Raw genomic sequence first — 17516 nt, 5'->3', positions numbered from 1 at the left:
GTTTCTTTCGTTTCCGGGTGGATCAGCTCTGTCCTTCACACACTGACCTTGATTGGAGTCAGTGGAAGTCTCTGATCCTTATTCTAGGGCTTGGTGCAGCCCACCCAAACTGGGGAAGGGGCAGTATTAGAGAAGGTTCCAGTCGTTCTGAACTGGGCCCACCCCAGTGGTTTGGCACAAGCATACAGGGGCAAAGGCTCTGATCCGAACCCCAACTTTTATCTTCTCTATAGACTACCCACAGGGATTTATTCACCCAACATATGTTTGCCACGTACTTACTGCAAGCCAGCATTGCACTAGGGCCTGGGGTGTATCACCGTGATGAACCACGCCGATATAGCTAAAAAGGTTTAAATTTGTTACATGGGCAGAGAGCCTGGCGCATATTAGTTGCTCATTAAATGTTGGTTTCCTTGCCTTCTTCCCATCTGGCAAACACCCTCCGAAGCCGAGGCCCAGGTCAGTGCAATGCATCCAGCAGCCCCTAGGCCAATGTCCTAGGAGACCAGGTCACTCCTACTTCCCATCTATCAAAGCAACACCTGCTCTTTTGGTGGACCTGGCTTGACACTCACACCCTGGGAGCAGGACTGCAGGGGCTATCCTGACCAATCATCTCCTCCAAGCGACCCAGAAGCAGGCATCCAGTCGTTTGGGCCACTCAGCAGAGTGGAAACAGCCAGGACTAGCACTCAGTCGGGTCTCCTGACTCCCAGACCCTCCGTCCCCAGCGGCCCATCCAGAGGCCCTCCCCAAGCCTCTTCCTTTTGGCCTGGCCTGGCCCTGGCCCCCCTCCCTTAGGACAGTACTTCCCAACCCCACGGGGGGAGAATTACCTGTCATCGGAGTTAGAAACAGAAAACACACCCAAACCAACAGCACAGTCATCCCCGGGCATCATTCACAGAGCCTCCACCCTAGTGGACTTCGGGTGAGACAGGGCGTCTGCACATGGTCGAAGCTTCCAAGCGTCTTTCTGGCAGGCTTCCGGCAGTCTGCTGGAAGACCCTGCTCCACGGAGCGAGGCTGGTGCATCGGGGAAGAAGTGTCCAGGGTGAAGGGCACTGATGGTGTCAAGTGGCCAGGACTCAAGTGCTAACATTACCGGCCCTGACATGAGCTTGGCAGGACATGAGGTTTGAGGAGCAGGGGACAGGGACAGTGGTCCTTGGCGCCCCCTCTCTGGCGGTCATGGCCAGGACAGGAGTCCAAAGCGCGCCGTCTAGACCGCTGCTCTTGAGGACAAGGGTTCACAAATGTGCTGCCTCCCCAGATGTCCGCGGCGGGGGAAAGGCAAGGAGCCTCCTCTTCGGGGACCGCGGCGAGGACAGAAGTCCGAGGCGTCCACTCTCGGGGGGCCATGGCGGCAGACAGGGTCCGAGGCTCCCTCCCGGAGGCGCGGAGCCGCGGACGCGCCCCCTGCTGGCGTCGGAGCGCGGGGCTCGAGCGGTCTGGTGGCGCCATCTGCTGGCCGTTCTGGGGCGCGCGGTCCAGCCGCCGGACACCATCCTAGGGTCCTGGTCGGAGCGGTTCCTCCTTCGGTTTCTCCACCCTATGAAGCTCCGAGTCCCCACCCCACCTGGCAGCACCGGCCAGGTCAGGTTGCCCTTCCCTGGGCAGCGCTCGCTCTCGCAGCGCCCAGGCTCCGCGGGAATTGGGCCTCTTTCATCGTTGACCTTCCCCCATGTCTTTGGCTGGGTCATCTTGAGAGAACTGCTTCACGTCCGAGAACAGAAGTTCAGTTTCTTCTTCTGTTAAAAAAAGTGGGGGGGGGGGGGCTGGAATCTAACAATACCATGTGCTGGGCTGGTGCACAACCGGACAGGGCGACCTCCACGGCTGCTGGGGCAGCGCCTCCCAAAGGCTTTGGTCCAGGTGCCTGGAAGTCAGAGATGAGCCCTGCATCTGCACGGGGAGGTTCTGCCCCCTGAGTCAGAGATGCAGTAGGTGATCACCGAAATACTCCCTTCTGCCTCCAGTCCAAGAGCTTCCGGGCCACTTCCAAGTCCCCTAATTCCCCACGCTGACTCTAGCCAAGCTGAGACCCTGCAGCCATTCCTAGAGAGCCCAGTGCTGCTGGGGAGTTTGATCATGAGCCCGCAGGTGAGGCCCTGCCAGGCAGGAAGCAGCCTCCCCTGATCACCAAGACATAGCCTGAGTTTGGAGAAGACAGAGTGTTAGCTCTTTTGGGGACAGGGTCCATTCCATTCTGCAGGAGGCCTTCCTGGCCGGACTACCCCTGCAGTGTGCTTTCCCCATCCAGGAGACCTCAAGCCTCCCCCCAGGTGACTGTCCCCACCGGCTGGTGACACTCATGGAGGCTGTGAATACAGCAGTCAGAGCAGTGGTTTTCAAGCTTGAGAATGAAACTTTCTGAATCAAACATCAGAATCCTCTGGAAGGCTTGTGAAAACCGCCAAGCTCACTGTCCAGCATTTTGGTCCAGGAGGTCTTGGATGGAGCCTGAGAATCTGCATTTCCAACAAGTTCCCAGGGGATGCTGATTCAGGTGGTCCACTGAGAACCACTTAGAGTCAGATTAGACCTGGGTGTGAATCCTAGCTTTGCCACTTCCTAGCGGTGAGTCCCTGAGCTAGTTACTTGGCCTCGGCTTCCTCACCTGTAAAATGGGCACCATTCTCTCAGCACTGCAGGGAGTGTTAGATAAGATGGTGCACATGAGGACTCAGCTCAGGCCTGGACGTGGTAGGTGTGCAGTAAGTGCCGGCAGACCTCCTTTGGCACCTAGTCCTGCCCTCGGTCCCCCTGTATGTATGCGGCTGACACAGCAGAGCAGGGCTGGGAGGATGACAAGGGAGCAAGAACACTGATGATGGGGGACCCTGGGGGGCTCAGTCGGTTAACAGTCTGATTCTTGATCTCAGCTCAGGTCTTGATCTCAGGGTCATGAGATTGAGCCTCTCATTGGGCTCCATGCTGGGCGCAGAGCCTACTTAAGAAATAAGATAAAATTAAATTAAATTAAAATAAATTAAATTAAATCTAAAAAACAATGATGATGGAAAAAGACACCATCTTTAGCAGGGCAGACCTGAGTTTGGAGAGGGCCCAGCTACAGTACTGTAACTAAGGAAGGGATTAGAGTGGGTGCAGTGAGAGTGTGGGGGAGACTGTGGTGATCACTCCCAAGAGTCAGGGGTCACTACCCAGAGGAGGTGCCATGTGCGCTGAACCTCAAAGATGAGTCTTCATCTATCCTGGATGAGAGAAAGGCATTCAGGCCAAGAGAGCAGCTGGTTCTCAACTCTGACCACATACTCGATCACCCCAATACCCCCACTACCCAGGTGGCACTCCAGACCAATGACTGAGTCTCTTGAAGAGGGGAGGGAGACATATGAATTCTTTGAAGCCCCTTGGGTATTATTGTATAGGCAAGGTTGAGAACCCCCTAACAAATCCTTGGAGGAATGAATTCATATTCCTGCACAGGGATGCAGAAATAAATAGCTCAAGGTAGCTGGAATATGGGGTGCATATGGGCAAGAAATGAGCAGGAAGGCATGCTGGGCCATTTCCCCAGAACCGCAGAAGAACACCCACTAGCAAGTGCAATAAGCAAATGATCATGATGCTTAATTTACATAATATGTATCCCTGACAAACTGCATGTTTGCATTCAAACAGGACTTGCTATTGCCTCCAGAAGGAAGTGGCTGAGAAATTCGAAACCACCTGTAATTACCTCCATGCTTCTAGGATGTACCTGATTCATCTTTGGAATCCTCTTTGAGAGTGGAAAGTAACAATCACTCCATAAATGTTGGTAGAACTGAATGAACCTTGAATAGCCCTTTGGTCCGGTCATGTGCTCTCATTTGAGTGGCCGGTCTGGATTGACCTTTGAGTTCAAGGGGCTTTGCTGCACCCGGGCCACTGTGATTTCAGGGAGGTCAAGAAACCCCATAAAAACCCTCATCCTGGTGAGCTGCTGCCTGAAATCCCACTTTCGGTGCTTTCTGTCTCTCAGTGGTTCTTGCTTACACCTTGCCAATTCCCTTTCCTGAGGCAGGTCTTAAAGTGTTGAAGGGGCAGGAACCTCATAGTTGTGGGGAGGAGGAGGAAAGATCCAGAAAAGAAGACCTGAGGCCCCCTGAGAGCTGGCCCCTTGGCAGTGACCTGAACCTAAGGCAGAATAGAAAAGGTTCAAAAGGTAGGTGCTTCCTTTCCTTTCTAATTGGAACCTCCTGGCGCTTTTTATTGGTTTTTGCAATTTTTGTGCTATACCCTGGAGCAAAGTTCACCACTTACCTAGGGACTCATTTTGTGAATCACCAGATTTCCAAGATTCTCTCAAAGAAGTTTTCCAGAAACGTTTATTCTCTTAAGACATTTCTCATAACCAACCGAGGAACTAGGAAGACTCTTGTCCACACACCTATTTGTTACATCCTCTCCCTGGCTGGGCTTCCCAGGAGTGACTCTGAGACAAGGATTTGTGTGCAAGTGGGTCATTTGGGGGTGATCCCAAGAGGAATGGAGAAATGAAACTGAGATGAAGGAGACCAAGACAGGGGAAGCGGATAAGCAACTGAGGCTCCATTCCACTGGGGAACTCGGCGAGACAGTGCTGGATACGACCCAGAGTCAGCCCATGGGAGGGGCAAGCAGCTGGGCACCATCCATCCACCTGTTCCTCTCAGTTGTTGATTGAGGGGTATGCCCAGGAGCACTCACCCCTTGGCACTTCTAGACTGCCCCACATAGGCTCGTGCTTTAGTGACTAGGGACAGTTCTCAGGCAAAGGAAGCTGGAGTCCCAGGGCGTAAGAGTGGGGCATCTACAGCATCTGCTACACAGCTCAGCTCATTCACGTGCCAACTCAGGAACAGCTCAGGAGAGTATCCCCCTCACTGAGCGCCAACCCTCTCCTGTACCAACCATCCACCCGGGCATCGACATTTGCACACGCCTACTCTCTCAGGAGGCGCCAGCCCTCCACCCTAGTGACAACACTGGTCCACACAGAATCTGGCTGTCGAAATAGCCCAGGCCCCTGAGAACACAGGTGACAATCCCACCCTGGCCTCAGTGCATTTTGGGTGGGCCGGGATTGGGCTGACCTTGCACACGTCCATGAATGCGCACATTCAAGAAAAGAGGTGGTTCAGACTCACCCTGTTTCATCAAGGGTGAACAGGGAGTAGCTCGGGAAGATGTTAATTGAGCTGAAAGTACAAATTGCAAGAGCAATGGTAATTTTTTTTCTGGTGACTCAAGAAAAGCTGTGACATTCATAAGGTGCTTTCATCTACATCAGGTGGGAGGTTTGAAAAATGAAGGCGGGGCTCCAATTAACCAGGCTTTGGAGGATGGTGATAGTTTTTTTCTGACGTCTTGATATGAAGGGCATTAGCCACATTCTGCAGGGCCTCAGGACCAAAATCAGCCCTCATGCAGGATTTGTCTCTAAGCCCCAAGGTCTCAGGGGACAGGCTGCAAGGGCACCAGTTCCAACTACCCTGGCTCCCAAAAGACAACACTAGGAAACCAGCTCAGCTGGTGTTTGTCACACAAGAGATGGCGGAGATTTCACTTTTTAACAGGGTGGTAAAATACCCCTTTTGCAAAGAACAGCATGAGATTTTTGTAGATGTGAATCAGCCTGTTTTGCACCAACTTGAAAACGATGCACACGATCTCCATCCCAACGATGATATAAATGGAGAAGAACAAGAAGAAGTGGGGGTGTTCTAAAACGGTATCCCCGAACCCAATGGTGGTCAGTGTGACGAAGCAGAAATAGAAGGCGTTCTCGAAGTCCAGCTTCTTCTCCCAGATGGGGAGGATGGCAGCCGCACAGGAGATGTAGGCGAACACAAGGAGGGCGATGACCGAGAGGGGCACGTCCAGCTTCTCCACCTGCCGTCCCTCCTGGTCCAGATTGCTGATGAGCGAGTAGGAGAGCCTCCCCGACACCAGCTCGGGACACGAGTTACTCCTCTCCACGGCCCGCGGGGGCAGGTGCAGCATGTTCTGCTTCTCTCGTGCAAGAAGTCTCTCGAACAGATCCGTGTTTCTGCTTGGGGTGGACGGACACGGGCCGGGCTTGGGGCCCGGAAGCTCTTGGGCATCTGTGACGATCCTCGGGACAACCTCGCCCACGGGCTTGGTGGCCAGCTTTCTGCAGAGCAGGCGGGAGCACCAGTAGGGGAGGGGAGGTGGGAAGAATGGGAGTTTTTGGAACCGATGATAGGACGTGGACAGGATGGTGGCCAGGATGTCACCCGTGTCCGTGAGGACTAGGAACATCAGCGGGATGCCAAAGAGGGCGTAGAGCATGCACAAGTATTTGCCGAGCCTGGTGACAGGGTAGATGTGGCCGTAACCTGAAAAAGAGGACGGAGCCCAGGGTGGTTGTCTGCTCTTCCCCCTCCCCCAAAAGAGCTTTAAAAAGACCTTCTGTCATTTCTCCTCCCTGGTATGATGGTTTACACAATGTGTTTGAAAATATTCAGCTTAAAGCATTCATCCGCCATCTGGCCTTGGGCTCGCTTTGGTGGCGGGAGTGACAGGTGGAACTCAGCTTCTCTTTAGGATGAGGAGCAATTCATGTCCAGATCTTTGACCCAAGATGTCCTTGGCAGGGGACAAGCATGTCTGGGAGTGAGCTGATCCCTTTTCATTTTGCTACAGTCATGTCTAAGCATCCACATGGCAGGATGAATGCAGGGGAGAGGCCATGGACGGCTTTGCCATCAGACCCACCTCCTCCTTCATCCTCCACAAAAGCACCTGTTGTTAAGAAGCCACTCTTGTCCTCCCCAGGATGTCCGGCCCTCCTCGTTTATTTGTTCCTCTATAACAGGCTACTAGTATGTGCCCACAGTGTCCAGCAGTGCACACAGCGTGAGGGGCAGTGGAAGGATGGAAGGAATGAAATACAGCTGCTGCCCTCAGAGCCATTGTGGTTTAGTAGATTGGACAAACCCGTTCACAAATGCTAGTGAAGTGGTGAGGACCCCAGCATCTAGAATCTTACCAACCTGAGTTCGAATCCCAGCTCTGCCATTTACTAGAACGTTACTTGACTTTGGCTCACATTTTCAAGTTTCTTGTCGGTAAAATAGGGATGACCATCCTTGCTTGGTATACTGACCAGCTGGAAGGATTATGTGAGCCCAGGGTCTGACCCATAGTGGGCAGCTGAGAAATGTTGGCAGCCTGCCCTCAAGCTGAGAATAGCTGCCAGTGGCACTTACTGTGGGCTGGTATCGACCTACCAGCAGAGGTAGACATCGTTAGCACCATTCACAGGTGGGGAAACTGAGGCTTGGAGAAATGGAGCAACCCGGCCAAGAGCATTCAGGGACAAAGAGTGGAGTTGGCAGCCAAACCCCTAGACCCACCCAGCTGCCACACCAGCATTCATCCCCGCTGGGCCAGGAGCACCCAAGGGCATGGAACCTGGCAATCCTTACGAACCAGTCAGCCAAGCAAAGGGAGGGGTGGGCTGCGGCTTCCGTTCTCTTCAGGAGCCCCCCGTCCTCCCACCCCAGCCCCAACCCTCCTGTCTACAGCAGGGCAGGAGCAGAGAGGCGTCAAACCCCACAGCCCAGGTAGCTGGATCTTCTGGAGTGAGCGAGCTCAGTGATTTCAACAAAGTGAGGGAAAAGCTTTTGTATTAAATGCCTGTGTTTAATTTTTGATGTCATAAGGGATGATTAATACAGGAAAACCTAGGCCAATTATGTAAACTGATTTGAAGGCATTTGCTAGTGGCTGTCCCAGCCTCCTCCAGGGCTCCAGCTCCCTGTGGCCGACTCTGGCCTCAGGCTCTGCCTTCCAGGAGCATGTACGTGTTCAAGTTGCCCACCCTCACCAGGGTCCTGGAGAGGGCTGGGGACCTCAAAGGGTCTAATCAGTTGGCATCCACCACAAAGCACTCCACGCCACCCTTGATTCCACGAGGCACCATTTGGTGGCAGGGGCAGTTAAATCTGAATGTACATTCACAGCGTATGTGCATATTTAGCCCTTACTGCATGTGCTGGGGACACAGAGGTGAGGTATCCAACCTTGCTGAGCTTCTGGTTTAGGGGGAGAGGCAGATATGAATCAAATACCCACACTAGTGAGTATGTTATGGCAGATGGAGATCAATAACAGGACATAAAAGAGCAGACTGTTCCATGAGCAATTAGAACAAAGGCGCCCATCCTGGATTTGCATTTATTGAGCACCTACCTTATGCCAGGCACTTGTGGGTGGGGTTGGGGGTACAACAAGAAACAGGCAGAGATCCTGCCCTCTAGGAATCCTAGTTGAGAAGGAAGCAAGGCCTTGAGCTTACTTCTCCACCATCAGCAGGATGTGGCGACAGGTGTATGTATGCACCAGGGGACAGGAATGGGAGCCGCATTGGTTAACCCTCCCATTAGAAACCCAGGTTTGTTCCATGGGGCAGGACTTGTTGAGACAGTGCCAAGGGTTCCAAATGCCTCTGTTTCCCCTCCCTGTTCCATGAGGCTCACTAGCAGCTCCAGTCCTCCCCTCTAGGAGAGGAGGTTGCAGAAGTGGCCTCAGCGCCTTGTCCAGGCTTCAGTAAAAGCCCAGAAGCACTGAGGCGATGAAGGTGGGGGTGGGGACTTAAAGGGGAATGTGGAGAAGAGGAACAGAAGTGGACCATGGTGGGATGACCACCTGCCCAGTTTGCCTAGGGCTGAGAGGTTTCCCAGAACACCCTATTTTCTGTGCTAAAACTGTGGCAGTCCCAGGCAAACTGGGCAGGTAGTCACTCCAGCCATGAAGAAAGGTGTGGAAAGAGTCCCTGGAGCAGGGAAGATGAGGGAGGAGGGCACCTGGAGCCTCTCCTGGAGGGGCAGGAGCTCAGAGAGGCCTGGCCACGGAGTCCTGGTAGAGCCCGGGCCCTGAATATCAGCAAAGATTCTTGTGCCAAAGCTTATCATGGGCCCCACACAGCCATCAGTCCTTAGGATGTCAGCAACAGCCATGCGGGCCCAGAGATGGGGACCACCCTGTTTTCTAGATGGTGGATGAGCCCCCTGGGTTCCTGTGCACCCCCCGGTGATTCAGGAGAGGCTCCACAGTAGAAACCTCTCAGCTTCCAGGAGAGGGTCCCAGGGTCAGATCTATTTTAAAGAAAAGAACATCCCATTTCTAGGATAAAGTGTCTTTTAGAATGAAAATTCCCTGCATAGCGAAATCCCTAATGCCCGCAATCACCATTACCACCGCATTTAATGGACAAGGAACAGGGAAGTCAGGTGACCTGTTTGGGGTGGCACAGCTCAAAGCCGACACGGGTGTGCACCCCTTACCTGAAGACTTCCCCTGTCCACCTGCCACCCCAGTGTTCTCCTTGGCAAAGGTGAATTTAGTGGATTTAAACTAGAGGTGGCTGCCTCTAGGTCGAACATGTTCAGAGCCCAGGAGATATGCCATATTCCAGAAAATGCATCAAGGAAGCAAATCTCAGAGAGCACACGGCCCCTGTGAAGGAAATTGTATTAACTGTACCAATTACTGAATGCTGAAATGCATAATGGAAAATCCTATCATTTCTTATAACGTATTCATATATTCCAATACGGTCAGTCCACTCCACTTAGGCTGTGAGTATTTAATAGTCCATGCACTTTCTTTCTTTCTTTTAAGTAGGCTCCATGCTGGGCATGGAGCCCCCCCAACGTGGGGCTTGAACTCATTACCCTGAGATCAAGAGTCCGAGGCTTAACGGACTGAGCCACCCAGGCACCCCCACGTGCTTTACTTTCTCATCCAGGGGGACTGCCCCAATTGGAAATGACTGGGGATTGACCAACCTCACACCTGCCAGGTGTCCCTTTTTCAGCATCAAGGCCAGGTGCATTAAGGGTGACCCAGAGATGTAGGGCAGGAAGCACTTCCAACACTGTTATTGATTACATGCGGTGGAGAACCTCCCCAACATCCTCTTCCAGTTGTAATTACTGGACAGCATGATATCCTAATTGATTTGATAGGAGCATCGCTTTCTTGGGATTTAAACCAAGATAATGCATTTCCATTAGATCAGTGGTTCACAGCCTGGACTCCCATTAGAATCACCTGGAGGGCTCTGAAAAACACTGAGGCCTGGGTTTGTCACTAGAGACTCTGACTTGATTGCCACGGGGTCCAGGCTTGGGAGCTTATAAAAGATGCCAGATGAGGGCGCCTGGGTCGTTCAGTTGGTTAAGCGACTGCCTTCAGCTCAGGTCATGATCCTGGAGTCCCTGGATCGAGTCCCGCATCGGGCTCCCTGCTCGGTGGGGAGTCTGCTTCTCCTTCTGACCCTCCCCACTCTCATGTGCTCTCTCTCATTCTCTCTCTCAAATAAATAAAATCTTTAAAAAAAAAAAAAAAGATGCCAGATGATTGCAATGTGCAGCCAGGGCTGAGAACCCTCCACCAGGGTCAGTGCTTCACAAACGTTAGTGTGCATCAGCATCACCTGGAGAACTTGTTAAATACAGGTGTCTGGGCCCCACATCCATAGTTTCTGGCTCAGTAGGTCTAGGATGGGGCCTGAGAATTAATTCTCATTTCTAACAAGTTCTCAGGTGATGCTCATGTATGCTAACAGGTCCAGGGACCACTGCATTAGATCAGTTCTCAACGGGGACAATTTTGCCCCCCCCCCCCAGGGGACATTTGGCAATGTGGAGACAGCAGGGGAAGAGGTGGGGGCATTGGGTGGGTAGAGGCCAGGGATGCTGCTAATCATCCTACAATGCACAGGACAGCCCCTGCCACAAAGAATCATCTAGCTCGAGACGCCCACAGCGCCAGCCCAGAAAGCCTGCGTTACATTAATCCCCAGAAGTTCTGGAGGCAAAGGAAAACAAACTGAACCCCTTTGCTCATCTCCACTATCTTCCTTGGGGCTACTGTTTCCCCGGCACGGTTGCTACACTGAGCTACAGGTTTCCCTGGAAAGGCCAGCTGCACCCTGCCCCTGCCTTGCTGGCTGTGACCTCCCTCTCCAGAGCCTCAGCTCGCTGCAGAAGGCCGCAGTGCCTACCCCACAGGACTGTCGTGTCATGAGGATTAGACAAGATCATGCATGTAAAGGCCGTGCGGGCCATGCCCAGTGCTGGCAACTGCTCGGCACTGCAGCAGTTGGTGGTATTCTTTCTGCGGGTTACCCGTACCTCCCCGCGGGTAGCAGCGACGGAGGGGAAGAGACCGGCTCCGAAAGGAGCCACATGGGGGCGCTCGTGGACACAAACACGGGCCCATTCGTGAAGCCCGTTGCCACAACTCTGGTTGTCCCCCCAGCAACCGTTCCTTCCTCTTTCCTGGGGTACCACTGCTCCCCCACCTGCTTTAGGGATAGAGCCAACCGGTCTAAGTCATTCTGGTGACCTAATCCGCTTGCCGGGACTGGCTTAGGGCTGGGAGTTTTCTGGGGAGAGTTTCTATGCTGGTGGTGATGGCCATCCCTTTCTCTGTCTACGAGATGCAGCGAAGCCCCGACGGGAGTGGACATTGGTGACCTGCTGAGCAGGATGGGAGAGAACCTGACGCTCAATGCCACGGCTGAGCTGCACACGGACCAGCCCCAGGGCTGTCTCCACCGGACTCCTTACTCCGGAGGGAACACGTGTTCCTTGCAGTTTAAGCCAGTTGGGTTGGATTTTCCATTAGTGGCAGCTGAGAGGATCCTGGCTGCCACTTACATTTATCCTCACACTGATCTGAAAGGCAGGCCTGGGAGGCGTTACAGATGAGGGGACGAGGCTCAGAAGGGCCACATTGCTCCCTGATGCTCACACCGCTGACCCAAGGTGGCCAGCCTCCAGAGTCCACAGCTAACCAGTGTGCGCCACCCTCACGTGGGAAGGAGCCTCAGCACGAGCACGCAGCCACGGCCAGGGCTCTGTGACCCTTGTTGGCCCATCCCTCTCAGGGACTGGTACTCTCTTGAATGAAGACGGGGCCCCAGGCCTTTTCCCTGACCAAGAGGGGCAGGGGCTGAGCCATGGGCCCCACTCCCGGTGGGGATGCTGACCCAGGAGCTCCCGAGCCTTGGCGGAGGGCAGCCTCACCATCTCCACTCCTGTGACCCCCATCCCCAGCAGGGGACACGCCTGCCAGCCCTGGCACGGCCCCTCCGACCTGGCCCTTCCTGCTGCACCGCTGCGGAGGGAAGCCAGGGGCTCTTAGTTACTCGAGCATCCTCAGAGGCAGACCCAGGGACACAGCGCCCAAGTTCAAGAACAGGCCCAGCCCCCCAGCTCAGGAGGCTACTGCTCTGCCATGTCCCCCCCCCACTCATGTCCGCTCTCTGTTCAGTCACCCAGGAGCCCACACCTCGTGTGGCCCCTGAGAAGAGGATCTGGGGCCCCTATAAATGAGCAAGTGGCCACTGCAGGGGACAGCTGTGCCCCACACCCTCCCCTCTACCCTGGGCTCTGGAAGGGCTGCCCTGGGCCAGTGACTTGCACATAAGGGATCTTTGCCTTCTTTGGGGGCTGAAGACACACGTAAAGGAAGGGCAGGGAGCGGGGTCAGGCTGGCTCCTTCTCTCCAAGTGCCTTTCCTTCCAGGCACCGGCATCAACTCCAGCCAGACACAAGGTCTCTCTGGGAATTGGAGCTGCCCCTGCCCCCCAGGCACAGGCAGGCTCTCCCTGGGGCTCCCTGGGCAGGGCTGGGCAGGGTCCCTGCAGCACCCCACAGACCTGCAAGGCTGGCAGGCTACTCTGGGGAAAGAGCACTGGACTTGAAGTCTTGAGGCCTATTCGTGGGCACCAGCTCTACTCACTGAGTGCCCTTGGCCCCTGGCAGCACCTCTCTGGGCTCAGGCTCCCCCAGCTGATTCATAAGACCTCGCTGAGCTTTAAAGGAGGCAGCGTAGTACAACCCCGGGGTAACTGTTAGCTCCCATTACCATCGCGGTCCTTCCTCCCTCCAACCTCACTGTTAGTGCTCCCAATCCTGCGCTGGCCCACCGGCCTCCCTCCCCACACCACACCCCCCACTTCGGTGCTCCCTTCTGTTCCCTGGGAGTCAATTGCCATCTATATGCTGATGACTCTGAAACCCAGCTCCGCAGCCCTGCCCAGAGCCCTGAGCCCCAGACCCACATTTCCAGCAGTGCTGGGTGTCTCCCCTCGGAAGCTCCACTGGAGCCTTGACCTTGACTGGCCCTGAATCATCACTTCCATCCCCGGGCCCAGCATCCTCACCACCCTCCCCACAGCCTGCCGGTCCCACCCAGCAAAGCTAGAGACTGCCGTGCCTTCCTCATCCCCCAGGTATCCAACCACTGCAGACTTTCCTGCAGCCTTCCTCCAATCCACCCCTCTTCTCCGTCCTCATGACCATTGTCCTGGATGAGGCCATTGCCATCATCACTCACATAGGCTGCCACAGAAGCCGCCCTACCGCTCTCCCTGCTGCCAGTCTTACCCTCTCTGATCCCCCCACCCCCCATGCTACAGCTGGGGTGATCCTTCTGGAATGCTGAGCTACCGTGTTCTTCCCTTGCTTAAAACCCTCTAGACATTCCCCACCGCCCTCAGGATGAACCCAACCTCTTTGCCCAGCTTGCAGGGCCTTCCCGTGGACTGGCCCCTCTTCTCCCTCCCACCCCTCGTCACCCCTAATTAACCTTACAGTGCCTGCCACTCCTTTGCTACTGGGCCTTTGTCTTGACGCCCACCTTCCCCCACACTGGTGACTCCTGCTCTCCCTGCCTGACTCAGCATGGCCGGCATCCCCTCCCGGGAACCTTTAAAATGTTCTTACCACTTAAGTCTTGCCTCTTGGACCACCTCAAACCTGGGACAGCTGCCCCTACTCTGCGCTCCCACGATACCCCGAATACTTCGCGTGCTGACCACATTCGATGCCCGGGAGCCTGGGCTGGCAGGCACCACTGGCAAGAGGTTGTCGTACGAGAACATTCAGCCAAGGGGCAGGAGGGGGCTGAAAGGCTTCCCCCACCTTGCTCCCTGGGGCCTCCACCCAGGCAAGGGGCTGCACCCACCAGAAGGAAGGGCACTCTTTCCAAATTCCCACCAGCAGGAGCCCCCACCTTAGGAGCACAGCCCTGCTCACCGGCTTGGTGGACCCCACACAGGGGCGGCCCCCATCACCATTTCTTGACCGAGTGAACCGAACATTCCACCTCCCCACCAAGGGGCCCCAGCCTCCCCCTTCTCCCTCTCGCTCCCCCACATCTCTCTCCCAGGCCTGCCTTTGCCCTCGGACTTACCCACAGTGCTGATCACTGTGCAGCAGAAAAAGAGTGAGCTCAGGAAGGACCAGTCTGCAAACTTGCTAAACCAGTGGGGCTTCACCTTCTGCAGCAGCGCCCCGAGGTCCCGTTTCCTGCCTCCCTCAACTGGGGAAAGGGAGGACCAGAGTGAGGCAGAGGGTTTTGCTCCAGACAGGTCCCACCACGCGCAGGGGTCTTCCCCAGGGACCAGCACGCCCCCTGCCTTGTGGCCCCTTAATGCCAAAATCTGGTTCTGCTTTTACTGTCTCTGCACTTAGTTCCTGCATTTAGTGCCTTCAGAGATGACGAGGCCACACCCCCCGTGAGAGGAACCCCCCAGGGAGAGGCCTACGGGGGTCCGGCCCAAGCTCAGCCACAGGATTGCTATGTGGCCTGAGGGGGCTTCCTGAAACTTCTGAGCCTCCAAGTCTTTCGCTTTGCAAAGGGGCATTCTACTTCTGCTCAGTCTCTCTCAGAGGGTTCTTGAGAATTGAAAGCAAAATGGGTCTTATGAAATGCAAGCTCTTATATGGATACAAACCATCCCCACTCCCGGAGGTCATTACGCCTGATGGCATTTGGTACTCACACTGGGATCTGTGGGCACCGAGGCGCCTGAGGATTTCTGGGAAGCCTTGACTTTCACAACATCTGACCCAGGGCCAACAGAGCAGGACTGGGGCCTTGGTTCCTCAGGGAGGTTCCCAAATAGTTCTGTTGGCCTGGGTGGCCAGTGGGCTTTAGGATCCCAGAACCATCTTGGGACTCCGGCATGCAGGGGGAAGTCAGTACTTAATGTGAAAGGGTGCCGACCTGGGAGTCCAGACATCATAGACCCGGCTCTGACCCTGAGTAGCTCCCACAGCCGTGGACAAGACGCTTCTTTCCGAGCCTGTTTCCCCACCAGGGAGGCAGCATGACGTGGCAGTGACAAGTGGGCTCTGGAGTCCAAATGCCTGGGGTGGAATCCTTGGCTCCACTTTGTAGTTTGCAACCTTGGCCATTTGCTTAACTCCCAGAGCCTCTGTTTCCTAATCTGTGAAAGGGGTCAATTCATACAGGCCCCTGGGGTTGGCGTGAGGATTAAGTGGGATAACACAGGACATGTTCAGCACAGGGTCTACGCTTACTGAGCATTTTAATCTCCAACAAAAATCAGTACAAAATGGGGTTGGAGGGGCGCCTGGCTGGCTCAGTCAGAAGAGCACGCGCCTCTTGATCTCAGGGCCGTGAGTTCGAGCCCCACACCGGGTGTAGAGATTATTCAAAAAACAAAAACAAAATGGGGTTGGACAAGTGCTGTATTCCCCTTGTATTCTGTGTGTCAGAATCTTTAGAAACTTTAGAAATAAGATTCCCAACCCAGCTCTGGAAATCCTGATTTAGTGGGTTGGGAGAAGAGCCTGGAAATGTGTATTTCAGACAAGCTCCCTGGATGATTCTGATGTGTGGCCAGGGTTGGGAAGCTCTGAACTTGTTACCATCAGGGCCAGGGGTGGCTCCGAGTCCAGGAGGTGGCAGTGGCAGAGGACACCTCCTGGGTCAGCTGAGTAGGCATGTGTCTGCCTGGTACAGATGCAGAGAGAAGGAGTAGGACCCTCCATGGAGGAGAGACTGCCTCCTGTGACCAGCCTCCCGCCGGCCTCCAATGAAGGAGCCGTGAGCAGCCCAGCTGAGGACCTACCTGTCACACCAGGGACATCCTTCCCCTCACTTGTAGAGGCTGTTTTTCCTTTGTCTTTTATTTATTGACTCTGTATTTTTATTCTGGTCTGATAAATACATACTTGCAAGCTTTGGGGGAACAAGGCAGAGCAGTAGTAAGTGACTAAAGATAAATGAAAGGCAGTAAGGAGATAGGTAAAGAGCCTGTGCCTTTCAAGAGGCCTCATATGCTTTATCTGCTTCCCACAGGGTCCCTATGCTTGGCAGGCCTGAGACTGTGGGCCCCCACTGTCCAGCACACTGAGACCCAGAGAGGGCAACAGCTCTACCTCAGATCACACAGCAAGTTGGGGGAGCAACCGGGACTGAAACCAGGCCCCCAAGTTACCAATTCCCTTGCCCTGAGTCTGACGGTAGAAAAGGCCATTGGGAACAGGAAATGGGAGAGAAGGGGCCCAGGCTGCTCCTCCGAGGGGGCCAAGCCCAGTTTAATTGTCCCTTGAATCCTAGTTCCTGTAAACTGAGTCATGGGGCCAGGCAGGCATAATTCGGAGGACCAGCCTATGAACCCCCAGCCCCAACTCTAGTCACCCATGTCCCCCAACCAACCTCACCAAATCTCCAGCAATCCATCCTCCTTGGAGCCTGCTGGTCTGGGTGGGGCTGGGAACTGAGGCAAAGGGAAGGGAGCTGGTCCTTCCAGAGCATGTACTTGGTGCTCAGTGCTTTCCCTACATTCTTCATAGCAACACTAACAGGCTGCTGTTCTCCCTATTTTATGGGGGAGAAAACTGAGGCTCAGAGAGAAGTGGTTTGCCTGAGGTCCCACACAGAGATGGGGAGGATCCAAACTGAGGGGTCCCAGACCCCCCCCGCCCCCCAGCCTCCTGCAAGACAGCCCTCTGTTCTCTGGGGGCTGCCTCAACCCACGGAGAAAAGGCCCACCCCACCCAGGCGAGCCACCTACCTGTTCTGTTGCATTTCAAGATGCCACAGAGCTCCACCAAGAACTCCTCAAATTCCGGGTCATTTGGCCCCAGGTTCTGGCTGCCCTCGATGGCTGAGAAGAGGGCGGCACCCAGCAGTGCATAGGTCACCAGGGAGCAGAGGAAGCAGAGGCGAGGGAAAAGCTTCTCCAGGGCCTCCTGAAAGCACCTCCGGGCCAGGGGTAGCCCTGCAGCCTCCATCCTCCCAGGAGCGCTCAGAACAGGAGGAACTGGTGGAAGAGGCAGGAGCAGGCCCCAGCTGGAGCAGGAGGAGGGACGGGGGAGGAATGGGAGTGCCCAGGGAATGGCCAGACTCCAGCGCTAAGTGGATGGTGCGGGTGCTTCCCCAAGGACTGGGAAGCAGCCGGTTCTCATCACCTTCAGTTACTTAGATGGCACCCCCCTAGCACCCCAAATTGCTATTGATCCACGGGCCCGGGAGCTGCCCTGCAGGGGATTTGAGTAGACGCTGTGGGGGTGGCTTTGTGCTTTGGCCTTTCCCATCCGGCAGCTGCAGTTTTGACCTCCAGGTACCAAATCTGACTTTTGTCCTTCCTGAGGGTTGTCTGTGGTACCTGGTTTCTTGGACTGGTAGTAATAACAGCAACAGCCGTGGCCGGAACTCGACAGTCT

At 54.9% G+C, this 17516-nt stretch overlaps 1 protein-coding gene across 1 annotated transcript; it reads right to left on the bottom strand.

Moving 5' to 3' along the window:
- Positions 1 to 5556: 5556 nt before the first annotated feature.
- On the bottom strand, positions 5557 to 17084 carry KCNK18 (potassium two pore domain channel subfamily K member 18). The gene is made up of 3 exons (XM_021700164.1): positions 16865 to 17084; positions 14230 to 14358; positions 5557 to 6353 (listed from the first exon to the last, which is right to left on the bottom strand). Exons 1-3 carry the CDS (start codon positions 17082 to 17084, stop codon positions 5557 to 5559), a joined length of 1146 nt encoding a protein of 381 aa, XP_021555839.1.
- Between the last annotated feature and the right edge of the window lie 432 nt (positions 17085 to 17516).

Source organism: Neomonachus schauinslandi, chromosome 6, assembly GCF_002201575.2.
Source record: "Neomonachus schauinslandi chromosome 6, ASM220157v2, whole genome shotgun sequence".
NCBI classification, from domain to species: domain Eukaryota; kingdom Metazoa; phylum Chordata; class Mammalia; order Carnivora; family Phocidae; genus Neomonachus; species Neomonachus schauinslandi.
This window is presented reverse-complemented; position numbering and strand designations above follow the sequence as displayed.

Excerpts from the sequence above, each read along its gene's own strand:
- KCNK18 (XM_021700164.1), bottom strand. The coding sequence starts at position 17,084 with ATGGAGGCTGCAGGGCTACCCCTGGCCCGGAGGTGCTTTCAGGAGGCC. Across the intron at positions 14,359-16,864 it reads CTTGAAATGCAACAGAACAG|TTGAGGGAGGCAGGAAACGG; the intron begins GTAGGTGGCTCG and ends CCCTTTCCCCAG. Across the intron at positions 6,354-14,229 it reads CACAGTGATCAGCACTGTGG|GTTACGGCCACATCTACCCT; the intron begins GTAAGTCCGAGG and ends CCTCTTTTTCAG.